At 36.9% G+C, this 14183-nt stretch overlaps 1 protein-coding gene across 10 annotated transcripts in view; it reads right to left on the reverse strand.

The window, feature by feature from the left end:
• The window catches only part of Ralgapa1 (Ral GTPase activating protein catalytic alpha subunit 1), a 221187-nt gene that overhangs the window by 42186 nt on the left and 164818 nt on the right, over positions 1-14183 (reverse strand). For all 10 annotated transcript variants that reach the window (XM_029540679.1, XM_021201484.1, XM_021201489.1 and 7 more), the window contains 2 exons: positions 13272-13395; positions 7230-7385 (listed from right to left, as the gene is read on the reverse strand). In XM_029540679.1, the coding sequence (XP_029396539.1) occupies positions 7230-7385; positions 13272-13395 (280 nt within the window). The remainder of the gene's footprint in view (positions 1-7229; positions 7386-13271; positions 13396-14183) is intronic.

Consider the following 14183-nt stretch of genomic DNA (forward strand, 5'->3'; position numbering starts at 1 on the left):
GGGGGGAGGGGTATAGGAAACTTTCGGGATAGCATTTGAAATGTAAATAAAGAAAATAAAAAAAAAAAGATAGTGGAGGCAGGTTAGTAAATCAGTAAGAATGACAGCAGCAGTGATCAAGGGTAAGTAGAAAGGGGGGCAAAGCACATGGGAAGACTGGGGTTAAGTCTTACTCTGTGTACAAAGAGAAGCTACAGTTATCCTGTCCACATCAACTTGTGCAGGGTGGTTGCAAGCTGGCATGCTACCACTGACAGTATTTCCATCCTCTATCTTTGTCACCAGGAATACACTTTAAAAAGCTGGGGCTGTGGGTAGAATATGACATTAAATAGAATTTGTAACATTAGTTACTAATTTTGATCTGAAACTACAAGTAGAATTTCTGTGTTTGTTAGTTTTTGTCAACGTGACATAAGCTTGGGTCATCTGAAAGAGGGAACAGCAGCTGAGAAAATGCAGCCATGTGACTGCCCTGTAGGCATGTCTGTAGGGCACTGTCTTGAGTAATAATTGATATGGGAGAGCTCAGCCCACTATGGATATTGTCACCCTTGGGCAGGCTGGTCTTGGGTTGTGTGTGTGTGTGTGTGTGTGTGTGTATGCAAGCCAAGGAAGCCATGAGGAGCAAGCCACTAAGTAGAATTCCTACATGGTTCCTGCCTCTGCTTCTGCTTGAGTTCTTGGCCTGGCTTCTCTCAATGATGGGCTGTAATTGGGTCATATAAGCCAAATAAACCCTACCCTCTATATTGCTTTTAATAATGGAGTTTATTACAGTGACAGAAAGCAAACTATGACAATTCCATAGAATCCATTATTATTATTTTATATATTATAAAACCCACTTTTAATAAAATAATAAAAACCTTTTTGTTATTATCCCATATAGTTTTAAAATTGATTTTTCAGATTATATTTAGCTTCTTGTTCTTTGGGAAGTCTCTCACATGCTAATTTTGTTTTAAAATTAAGATAAAAATAGATTTGAAGTAAAAATTGGACCAAGAAGAATCTTTACAACCCATTTATTTCAGAAACTATTGTGATCAAGTTTCAAGACATGACCTGCTGTCCATTACACTAATAGTATTTCAAAGGAAACGGACTTAAACAGCAGAGTACTTCTTCTTCCTCTTTTGGGGGTTCAGGAAATGAAAGATAGCCTAGAGAGTCCAACTAAGTATTTTACAATTATCTCAACTTGATCTTCATCAAACTCCTAAAAGGATGATTCAGCTACCTTGGAAGCAGAGTATCCGCAAGTGGCCGCAACAAGGAGACGGAGAAGATGAGAGAGGCTGCTCTCAACACTTTACACCAACGCTTGCAGCACTTTTGATTTTTAGGGGTGAATACAGTCAGTTAAGTGGAAATTATTTTTAACCATTTTCCATCAATCTTTCTCAGGTAGAAATAATTTATAGAATAGAAGGCTTCGACAGGGTTATATCAGGATTTTTGATACAGTGGCATAATATTTCTAAGAGAGACTTTACTAGATTGAATGGCTAATTTGTTCAAAATATATAGTCCATGTTACAAAGATTCTGCTGCTATTATATTGAGCTTTGAGAAACTTTCACTTCATAAAACAATGCTATACTTAAATAGATCCAGAAACATTAACTTCTCATTCTGAGAAAATAAAATGAAAATAACTTAAAAAACCACCACATATTTAAAATAATACACCAGAATGTTTTAGTTTTTATAAAATATATATAAATGACTTTTCCCCTACCAAGTTTAAAACATAGAACCAGGATCATAAATAATTCTAGCTTGCCAGAGGCATGGCGATTTCTTTATACTGACTGCCGACTATCTAATTTAATTAGAGGTATTAAACTCCATGTTGAGGTCAACGAGCTTTACTTTCTCCAATATTACACTGCAGCCAGTGCTCATTAATGTGTCTACTGAATGGATTAACACACCTGAAGATATATGTACAAAGGACAGGGGGACAACCTAATGAAATCCAATTGTTCATTTGTAATAGGACATGTTCTAGGCCTCAACTTATTACCACTAATGTGGAATTTATTAAATTCAGGAGAAAAAATACCAATACAGAAAGTGATTTTTTATTAAGAAGAACTGGTGTAAGACAACTGGCTTCTATGATTAAGTTTAAACATTTAACCCGCTAGAAAGAGATATTACAATAAAACTAACATGTCTGGCTACATGAGGGAATACAATAAAACTAACATGAGGGAAAATGAGTCTATGGCAAGGCGAGCAAGTTCTGTTTTTGATTTCTATGAAAAGAAAGTTTAAAGTAGCAATACTGAATCATGAGATCATATTTATACCTTCCTTCTATTGGATTTTATGACAGACAAACAAACAAAAATTGCTTTAACTAAAAAAGCTAATTTAGGCTGGGATTTCTCTAACAATATTTATTTTAACAGCAAGGCAAATGCATGAATTATAAAAGTTTTAAAACTATAACCATATACCTGTTGCTAAGACTGGCCACTTCACAACCTGAGTTCAACATCAAGAATCCATATGGTGGAAGGAAAAAATTGACTCCCACAAGTTGTCCACCAACCTGCATATGTACTGTGGCATACATGCAAACATGTGCACATTTCCCCACTCCCACCAAACAAACAAACAAACAAACATAAAACATCACTTTAATAAAAACCAGAACAGGCCAGAAAGACAGCTCAGTGGGTAAGAGCCATGTTGCTGAGCCTGACAGCCTGAGTTGCACCCCTGGAAGCCCATGACGGAAAGGTAAGAGTTGGTTCTCAATGACCCCACATGTGTGCCATGACAAGTACACAGCCCACACACATACAAAATACATTCTAAAATGCAATAAAACCTCCAAAGGCACAACATTAATTCTTCCTGACACTATCTACAGATTCAATATATCCCCATCAAAATCCTAGCAATGTAACAGAGGGAGTGAAGATGACCAAAATACATTATATAAGTATAAAAACATCGTCTTACTTTGTATTTGATTTTGTATTTGATAATTTAAAAAGAGAGAACAATTCCAGTAGATTTGGCAAAAATAGAAAACCCATTCTAAAGCTTTTATATGAAGTCTTTAAGAGATGTTTAAAGCCAAAACAATTTTAAACAAAAGCTGGAGAATTTATACTTCCTGAGTCAAAACTGAATAAATAGCCATCAAAACAGCATGCAACTGGTATAAGGACAGACACTTAGACTAGTGAACTAGAAGACAGCAGTGTCTCTAGAAATAGTGATGAAAAGACTGGGCACTTATGTGCAACTCTGTATCACATTCCATATACTACAAGTAGCTCAGTGTGAAGAGAAAACTTAAATGCTATAGGTAAAGCTCTCACAACAAAATAGACATGTATCTCCATGACAGTGAATTTGGCAATGGGTTCTTGGCTTGATATTAAAAGCAGAGGTAGCAAAAAAACAATTAAATTTGGGTCCATATTGATTAATCATACATATACTAGACAAGGGATTAATGTCTATAATGTATAAATTCTATAACAACATAAGAAAAATAACAAACAAATGAGTAAAGGACTTGGATAGACATTTCTCCAAAGTGGATAAACAAGTGGTCAGTATATGCATGAGAAGATGTTCACTATTACCCGCTATTAGGGAAAAAGCCACTTTGGGCCAGGCATGGTGGTGAGAAGGGAGAGGCAAGGGGACTATGAGTGTGTGCTGCACAGCAAATTCAAGAAAAAGTCTGGGATAGACAGATAAATTATGCCTAAAAAAATCCAAGCAAAATAACTACTTTGTACCTATTAGAATGTCTATAGTTTTTTTTTCCTAATAAGTGTTGGTGGTGCGGAAAGGCTGAGACCATTGTGCATGCCTGACATGGATGTAAAGTGGTACAACTGATACTGCACATCTTCAGATAGTTCTACATACAGTGTGTACAGAACCCAATAATATAGGTATATAGCCAAATGAATTAAAAAACCAGCATTTAAACAAAATGCCAATGTTCACTGTAGTATTATTCAAATAACAAGAGGTGGAAGCAGTCCAAATGTCTATTAACAGATATGCAGATTAAATGTAGTACATACAATTAGATATCCGGTCATATAAAAGAATGAAATTCTAATAAATTCGTGCTATGACATGCATAAAACCTTAAAAATACCTGGCTAAACAAGACAGTACAAAAGGACAACTATTATATGCCTCTACTTATTCTAGAATTGGTAAATTTTAGAGGTAGAAAGTAAGTTGGGAGGAGTGGGAGTAGGAGGGAGAGGGGAGGTCATGTGTGAAAGAAAATGAACTGAGGAATAAGTTCATCTGCTGACTGGAGAAAGCTGTTTGTTCAGGAACAGCCAGCACATATGAAGAAACCAAGGGATAAACAAATAGAAAGATACATTGTACTCATGGATCCACAGAACTGATATGGTTAAAATAGTAATATTACTCAAAACAATACTGATTTTGTTAATCCTTACCAAAATTACTATAGTTTTCTTGAGAAATATCAAAACAAATCCTGTAATTCATACAGAACTACAAACAATCTTAATGTCCAAAGCAGAGAATGAAAAACAGTTGTGTCACACTCTCTGACTTGAAATTATATTACAAAACTACAAGTATGTCTGAAAACATATTCCTGAATGAGGTTTTCCTATCCTCTCACTCAGTAACAGGCTCTGACACGAGGGGTGAGTGGTGCCTATGCAAGCAACGCTCAAGCACCAGAGAACAGCTGGTTGTCCTCCAGTCAATTCTAGCTGGAGATAGTATTAAATAACCAAGTTCCAAGTCTGCTAGTCTTCAAAAGCCAACCACAAGCATGTTGTTTTATTTGTGCTTCTGACACTAACTATAAATTGAAGTTCTCAAAACCTTATTCTTTGGGGGTCAACAAATGTGCTTAACTGATCACAAAATCCAGAATATATTCACTGGTTTATTATAGAGAATATAGAATAAGAGATATTGTGTTACAGTGGTTCTCAACCTGTGGGTATTGATTCCTTTGGGGCTATATATCAGATATCCCGTATATCCCATATTTACATTATATTCATAATAATAGCAAAATTACAGTTGTGAAGTAGCAATGGAATAACTGTATGTTTGGGTGTCACCACATGAGGAACTGTATGAAAGGGCCGCAGCATTAGGAAGGTAGAGAACCACTGCTGTACTAGTTACTTATATTTGACCAAATACCTGGGAGACAGCAGCTTATGGGAAGGTTTCACTTGGTTTCTAGTTCAGAAAAATAGTCTATTACAACAGGAAAGAAACAGCGGTGGGAGAGATTTGATCCTCAGTGCTGATCAGAAAGCAGAGAGAAAGAAACACCAGCACTTAATTGGCTTCCTGGTTTTTTTTTTTTTTTTTTTTTTTTTTTTTCAGTCAGAAACTTCCTTCCTTAGTTAAATGCCTCTCTAAATCCAATGAAGCTGACCATCGAGATTAGGCACTACAAATGTATGGGGTAAGAGATGAAGAAGGGGTGTAGAGCTTGCATGCTGTTTCTGGCACTGCCATTCTGTAGGAACCCCCATGTGTTTGGCTATCCAGACACTCTGAACATTGTCCTTTGGGTTCATATGGAGACTTCATGGTTCAGCCATAAAGCACTGCAGAAATGTCACTGGACTAAGAATATGACTAATGTTAATGGGGGGGGGGGGGAGAAACTCAGCAAAACCTGAAGCTTGTCTGCTGATTCTTCTTGCTCTCTGTGTGAAACATTCCTTTCCCATGGATATGGGGTGAGAGCTCTTCTGAAATGGGGGTCTTATGATTTACTTGCAGTCTAGACTATTGACTTACTGCTAGTTCTAAGACAGAAGGCAAGAGCTGATTAGTATCTATGGCCTGCCTTGGGTAAAAATGAGGTAGTCACCCCAAAACCACCTACCTAGGATAGTGCTGCCCAGACTGGGCTGGGCCCTCCTGTATCAGTTAATAATAAGGACTGTCTCTTCCAAAGACATGTTCACAGGTTATTCTGATCTGGCCAATTAATTCCTCAATAGATGCTTTCTTCTCAAATGACTGAAGGGTGTGTGACAAAGTGAACTAGGCTAAGATATCATAAAGGAATATTCATAACTAGTAAATGGAAACATTCTATAATCTGTGATAGCTACTTTTAATTATCAACTTGACAATCTATAATTATCTGGATAAAGAGTCTCAATAAAGGATTTTCTGCATTGGGTTGACCTGTGGGCATGTCTGTGTGAAAATTTTCTTAATTAAATAAATTCATGTGGGAAGGTCTAGCCTACTTTGGGAGGCTTTATTCCCTAGACAGGGGTTCCTGAGAACCCCTGTCTAAGTCTGGAGAAATTAAGCTAAGCAGAAACAAGCTAGTGGGTGAGCAAGTGTGTATCCACTGATCCCTGTTCTTTATTGTGGATAATATCTGAAGTTCCTGTCTTGCCTTCCCACAATGATGGACTGTAACTTGGAATTGTGAACTAAAATAGACTCTTTCTTCCCTAAGTTTTATCGCAACAGAAATGAAACCAGGACAATATTCATTCATGACAATGGATAAAGGAAATGTGATATATGTGTATGTGATGAAATATTGACTAGTTTTAAAAAAGAAAGTTCTAACATTTGCTACAAAATGGAAGAACCTGAAGGAAATTATACTAAGTAAAATAATCCAAACAGAGAAAACACATGAATTCACTTATATGCAGAATTAAAAAAAAAACAAATACATAAACTATAATAAAACCCAGATTTGTTTTGATATACACCTATAATCCCACCACTCAAGAGACTGGGCAATAGGAACATGAATTCAGGGACAGTTTGAGCTGCCCAGCAAAACTATGTCTACAAATAAACAAACAGAAAACAGGTGACATGTAACAAACAACAACAACAACAAACTATACAAAAAATAATAATTCAGTTGATGAAGTCAGGGAGAAAAATATGGCGATAAACGCCTAAAGATACAAAATACAGGATTATAGGTTAACAAATCTAGGAATTTAATGTTAAAAAGGATTGGTTCTATAGTGAGACTGTAACTTACAATTATATCAATGTTGTTTATTAAAGGAAAACCCAATTTACTACACAACAATCCTGGTTTTGAAGATGGCATTGGTTAAAGAAACAAACTCTTCACCTACCAACAGGGATCCACCAACTGGATATTAGTATTTTACATACTGATTTTCTTAACTAATATGCTTCAATTTAAAATTTTTCCCCTCAGCACTTACTTTTTTGGTCAGAGAGTCATCAGAATCAGAAGGCATTCTTGTAGATACATGAAATATTACTTCTACTGTAGAGGTAGCAAAATACGGAGTGGTCAGTCCAGTGCTTCTGTTCTTCTGCAGTCCTCCCATGAAGCCACAATGGTTGGTAAGGTTTACCTAGAATCAGTGAAGAACTACATAAACATTATCATCACCATCATCAACAACACTACCTTAGAACCATTGTTGAAAAAGAACAAAATTCACTTCACAAAACCACGAGGAGTAAAGTTTTTTATTCTGTATATCTCAGATCAGTGCCTTGCTCAGGTACCATCAGAGAAGCTTCCTCCTGCAGCACATGGGAACAGAGACCCACTGTCGGACTACACGCAGAGAGTGAGAGATGTCCCAACACTCAGTCCTAAGTAGCTTGTCTCTATCACTTCTCTTCCCTCAAGCCTCAGTGACCCCCACAGAAGAGAAGGGAGAAAGAGTATAAGAACCAGTGGACACCAAGACAAGAAGATCTTCTAAATCAGTAAGACTGACCCACACATGAGCTCACAGAGACTGAGGCAGCATGCACAGGACCTGCACTAGGTGGGGTCCTACAGCTGAAAGAAATGGACATGTACCCCCACCCCAACTCACAATCAATCTCCAACTGATAACCACTTGCAAATTAAAATTTGGTGTTCTCCAAGAAAGTCTCATTGGGAAACAAGCTACTCTTCAGGGTAGATTGTATGCCCAGAAGTAGGTAGCCACAAGAAAACAAACTCAAAGACATCTGTGGTGATTCCTTGCCTCAGAATGTCACATCAGGACATTCTCATGTTTTCCATTTAAAAAAATTTAAAAATATTATTGCATGTATATTTTATATAAAATATTATATTATATTCCTGTTTTACTCTACAGGTCTTTTGCATATATATATTATAGCTTCCAGTTTTGTATTTTTATGGTATTCCTGAGTGTGTGAATGAGTAGGTCTGTTCTGTTTCTTGTGCCCTCTCTTAGGCTCTTTTCCTTCTGTTTAGTCTTATTCTGAAGTGATAGTTTTGTTTTATTGTATTACATTTTGTTATTATCCCCTAGACACCAGTTTTTTAGTGAAAGATGGAAAGGGGTGATCTGGATGGGAGGGGATGTGGGAAGGAGTAAAGGGAAGGGAAACCATAAGCAGAGTAAAAATGTTATTGCATATATATGTATATATATATATATTATATGAAAAAATCAATTTTCAATAAAGTGGAGAAAAGAAGTGAGTCTTTTATATGTTATTAGCCAATATTAAATCTAGCATTACAGCTGGCTCTCTGTATCTATGGAGCCCACATGTACAGATTCAACCAACTTTAAATTGAAAGGATTCACACACACAAAAATAAGCTTTTACTAAACAGGTATAAACTTTTATGTCTTGCTATTAATATTTTCTAAATAACAGAGCATGACAACTGTTTTATTTTGTTTGATACTGGGTCTCACCTAGCTAGGCTGGCCTCCAATTCTTAATCTCCTGTCTCCACTTCCCACGTCCTGGGATCAGAGGCATGTGTCATACATGGCCTGAGAGAAAACTATTTACATTTTATTGGGTATTATAAAGAGATAACTTTAATAGGGTGATTTGCTCACCCCAATGTGTTTTTAAAATAGTATTTAAGGGTCTCTAATTAGTAGGAGCTAATTAATTAAGAAAGAAATCAACTACTGTTTACTGTAAACCTTTTGTTAGGTCACTAGGTATTAACAGTAAACAATAAAGGCTTTGGGACACTAAAGTCAGAGGAAAAATCTGAAAGGACTTGGGGTAAAGTTAAAACAATGTCAACTCACAGAATGATCAATTAGATATTTCATATTTGTTCAGAAAACTGTCTTCCTGTAAGCACCTGCACTTACTCACCAGGCCAAGGTTACCTGATATGGCCCGTTGGAGAATTAAACCAGGCTGCAGTCAGAGAGGGGTTATAGTAAGACTGAAGCTGTGGCAATTTTTACTGAGAGCAATCAGACTTTTTATACCCTTATCAGAAACAATATATTGGCAATTGCCAGGATCAATACAATTGCAGTTGCCAGAATACAATGATGCTTGCAAATTATGCAGGACACACAAAACTAATGTTTGAGACCAGTTGTCTTGTGAAGCTTCCACGTTCCCTTGACTTCTAAGGAAACACACAGAGAAATACAGTGCAGCCTGAACATGTCACTGCCTGAGGGAGTGCCTAGGTTTCTCAGGAAGTGAAAGGCATACTGTGTCCCAGGAGCCATGGACTCTAACCTGAGAAACCTATGATGCATGCCTCTCAAGGCAGCTAGCCAGGACCACTTCACGGCTCTGCAGCTTCCTAGTCAAGTACCCATTACGGCCTAGAATAAAAAAAGTAGGAAAAAAAAAATCACAAAATTTAACTGTATTTAAGTACATTTTAAAAAATATCAATTGATCTGTATGAAGATCTGGAAACATTTTAGGTCATGATACAATACACAATATATATTAGTCTCAGGGTTATAGGACTAGATGATTCCCTGGACCCATTTGATGCACAGAAGTTAAAGTAATGTTCTAGTAAGAGCTGAAAAGCATTGGCTTTCTTGGCCTTCTCTCGCGCTATCTGATATAACCTCAGTGTAGAGAGCTTCTCATTGCTGCCTTGGGAGTGCTGATGAAAGTCTAGGTTTCCTATTTGACCTTTGACATAGATATGCAGGTTTTTAGGGGCTCATCTCCTGGTTCTTTGGTTTTATAAGAACTGTTGTTGACCTATATAGTTTTAGGTTACTGGCTTCTTCAGCTGAGGCACATTTGCATCTGCAATCAGGAAGACTGCAATCTTCTGCAGACAGCAATGAATGCTGCACTCAGTTGCTTTCTCTTCTTACTCAGTCTGAGATCCCCAACCCATAGAATGATACCACCCAAACTTAGAGTTTCCCACCTCAATTAATCTAATTTAAAAGGTTCTGTATGTCCAGGGATTTTTTTCCCCATGGTGATTCTAATTCCCTCAGGTTGACAAGTACAGTACTTTTTATGGCTAATATTTGCTTGTATGGCCATATTACACTTATTTATCCATTTGTTCACATATGGACATACATATGGGTTGTTTTGCCTTTTGTTATTATGCAGCAGTGAACACAGCCATGTAAGATTTCATAAGAGCTTAAGCTTTTATTTTTCCTTGGTAACTGTACAGCAGAACTATTTTGTTACATGGTGTCTAGTTTTATGTCAATCCAAGACCAGTTAAAGTAGTCTGAAAGGAGGGAACTTTAATTGAGAAAATGCCACCATAAGATCTGGCTGCAGGGTATTTTCTTAATTAGTGATTAATGGGAGAGAGCTCAGCCCATTTTGGGTGGTGCCATCTTTGGACTGATAGTCCTTGGTTCTATAAGAAAGCAGGCAGAGCAAACCAGTAAGGAACATATCCCCTATCCCTGGCCATGGCAGTGTAAACCAAATAAACCCTTTCTTTTCCAAACTGTGTTGGTCACGGTGTTTCATCACAGCAGAAGTAATCCAAACTTGGATATATGATATCTCTATGTTTAATTACACAAACTTTGTCTCCTCTAGCAAAATATGAGCGTTCAGATTGCTCTAAATCCTAGTCAAATTTACCATTTGACTTTTCTTTTTTTTTTTTTTTTTTTTTTTACCACCTTTCTGGGTGTGAAGAGATATGCATGGCGGTTTTCTTTAGTTCCCTGATGCTAATGATGTCAACAGTCTTTTCATGTGTTCACTAGGCATTTGCCTATCTTTAGAGTAATATATTATGGTCCTGTGGCCATTTTTTTTAATTGAAGGATTTCACACATGAGTACATTTCCATTATTTCATACAGTGTTATCTGTATGATTTTTACCTCCGTCCCCCTCTAATTCCTCATATCCCCTCAATAATGTCCTTTCAAATACATCACTGCTTCTCTGTATTTATTTGTGTTATACTGAGTCCAACTGGTGTTGTCCTTGTTTGCATGTTTAGGGATGACCACTTAAGACTGTGGTATGTTTCTTCTTTTTTTCTTTTATCAACAGCCACTAACTGCCTATTGTTCATCTAGGGAAATTTTGTGAAATTCCATGCATGTCTACACATGCTTTAAAGTAGGCTTTTAAAAAAGTGAATCATATTCTACTTTTTACTTTGTATAAATTCTTCAAATATTCTATGTACAAATTTCTTCTCAAATACATTTCTCAAATACATGATTTGCAAGTATTCTCCCCGATCTGTGGAGTTTTTTTACTTTGCTGATGGTGTCCTTTAAAGCACAACAGGGTTAATTTTGGTGAGTACTATTTTCCTTCTTGCCCATGCTTTTTGAGCCACATCTATAAGAAATCTTTGCCAAATCTAAGATCATTAATATCTGCACCTATATTATCCAAGTGTTTTATAATTTTAAGTGTTTGAGCAATTTTGAGTTAATTTTTTTATATAATATAGTCTGATTTCATTTAAAAATTACTTTATTTTTGATTATGTGTGTATGCCTGTGTTGTGGGGGGGAGGGGGAAGAGGGAGAGGGGAAAGAGGGAGAGGGATGGAGGGAGGGAGGGAGTGAGTGAGTGAGAGAGAGAGAGAGAGAGAGAGAGAGAGTGTCTTCGGGGTGGGGGTATTCTGTGTGCATCAAAGTAGAAGAGGATTGTTGGGTACCCTGACACTTGAGTTATAGGCAGTTGTGAGACTCAGCATGAAGGTTGGGAAACTCAACTGCTGAGTCATCTCTCCAGGCCCCTGACTACTACTCTCCTCCTCCTCTTCCTCCTCCTCTTCCTCTTCTTGTTTCCTTCTTCTCCCCTTCTTCCTCTTCCTCCTTCCACATCTTCTTTCTTCCTTTCCTTCTTCTCTGGCAGGCATATGGCTATTTGGTTATGTCAGCAATATTTGTTGAAAAGACTCTCCCTTCTGTAGTGTATGGCACAGGCCAAGATCCAACTATAGACTTGTGGGCTTATTTCTGTACTCCATTGTATTCCACTGATCTATGTAGGTCTATCCTACATTATCCTGATTAGTATTGTTTAGTAGTAAAATCTGAAATTAGAAGGTATATATGAGTCCTTCCAATTTGCTCTTCTTCTCATGTAGCCCTTACTTTTAGTAAACTGACTCTATGGTTCTTCTATACCGAAAAATCCATGTTTTGTTTTAAAAATATTTTCAAGGCATTTTTAAATACATGCTTGTAACTGAAAGTTTTGCTGTATAATGAAATATATTATCTGTGATAAATAAGCATAGATGCTTTGCTGTATAACGAAGTATATTATCTGTGATAAATAAACATAGAGGCCAAGAAAGCTTCCATAGTTCACACAAAGTAATCTAGTTGGTAACCCAGAGAATACATACCAAGTGGGGAAAAGCTTATATGTTAGACACTGGAAAACACAGGCATTAAATGCATAAGTAGGTAAGAAGTTCTAGCCCTCTGTAAGCTTATAGTCTAGTGCAATGGTCTTCAACAACGATACCAGATACTCTCAGTGTCTGTGAAATAACTGTCAACTATAAGGAAAAAAAATCACTGTAACTTTAAATGGCTACCAAGGATATTATTTCAACTATGCTGCATTAAATATATACTCATCAAAATCAAAGTCACTTGTTGAATCTGGAGTTTATGGATTTGGCTAGCAGGATAGTCAGTAAGCTCTCAGAATTTGTTTGTCTCTACTCCCCCAGTGCTGGGGAATTCCTGCCACTGTGCCTGGCTTTTACACGGGTGTTAAGGAATCCAAACTCAGGTATTCATGCTCACTAGGCAAGCAATGAACTAACTGATCCATCTTCCCAGTCCTTCTTATAACTGGTTCTTAAATAGGATAGCACAGCAGTGCAATATACAGTATTTAGATTACTAGGCATAAGTAACTTTAAATTAAATTATATAGGAGGATATACATTGTCTTATATAAGTATTCCAATATTTTATATGAGGCATTGATTGGTTTCTGATATTTGCAGATTGATATTGTGATTGAGGGCTAAATGTAAAACAATGGCTGGTAAAACAATACCTCCCAACCAAGGCCAGCTACAAAATCTTCATATGCTTGGCTTCCTCCTATATTGGTGAGAATGGAGTATTTATCTTCTTGCCCTTCAGCAACGTAAAATACTGCAATCTTGTGTGTCTCTCGGCTACAAAACAAAAAAATTATACCATTCATTATTATTTGCTTATTAAATTTTATGTACAGAGTACATAGGAATAAGAATATGAAAAAGACTCAGATGCTACAGTCTACAAAAGGAGACACATAATTGCAATAGAAAAAAAGTCATAAAAGTGACAAAACTGCATGGCTACTGCTGATGGGAGAATTAAAGAGCACCTAAACCAATACTGAATTAGGTACAGGTCTGAGTGTGGGCAGGATAGATAAACGAGAAGAACAAATCACCAAGGAGTTACCACTGTGCAGTGTGGCTGAATCTTAGGGTTAAAGCAACTGTTTTAGAGCTAAGTAACCATCAGTAAAGATTCATTTCCCCAAACAGCATCCAACAACAGAAGAAGCACACAAAACTGCATGGGTTAGTTCCTAAGTTCTTGGACAATTAACTTTTAGTTCTTTCTAAATTAAAAAGGGTTTATAATAGCAAACTTATAAGAAGTCTGGCAACCCAAGCTAACTAGTCCACTTGTATTTGGTGAATATAGGCAAACTTTAGGACCAAAAAAATCAAAAAGGAAGGATTCATACGTATTTCCTGATTTCAGAATTGGACCAGATGTAAAGTTTTTTGTTGTTGTTATTGTCAAATTATTGAAGTAGCAGCAACAGCCGCAGCAGCAGCAGCAACAGAATTAGAAGAAGAAGAAGAAGAAGAAGGAGGAGGAGGAGGAGGAGGAGGAGGACGACGACGACAACAACAACAACAACAACAAGAAGGATCATAGCTAACAACAAACAGATATAAACTAT

The sequence above is a fragment of the Mus pahari genome, chromosome 7 (assembly GCF_900095145.1).
Source record: "Mus pahari chromosome 7, PAHARI_EIJ_v1.1, whole genome shotgun sequence".
In the NCBI taxonomy this organism is placed as follows: domain Eukaryota; kingdom Metazoa; phylum Chordata; class Mammalia; order Rodentia; family Muridae; genus Mus; species Mus pahari.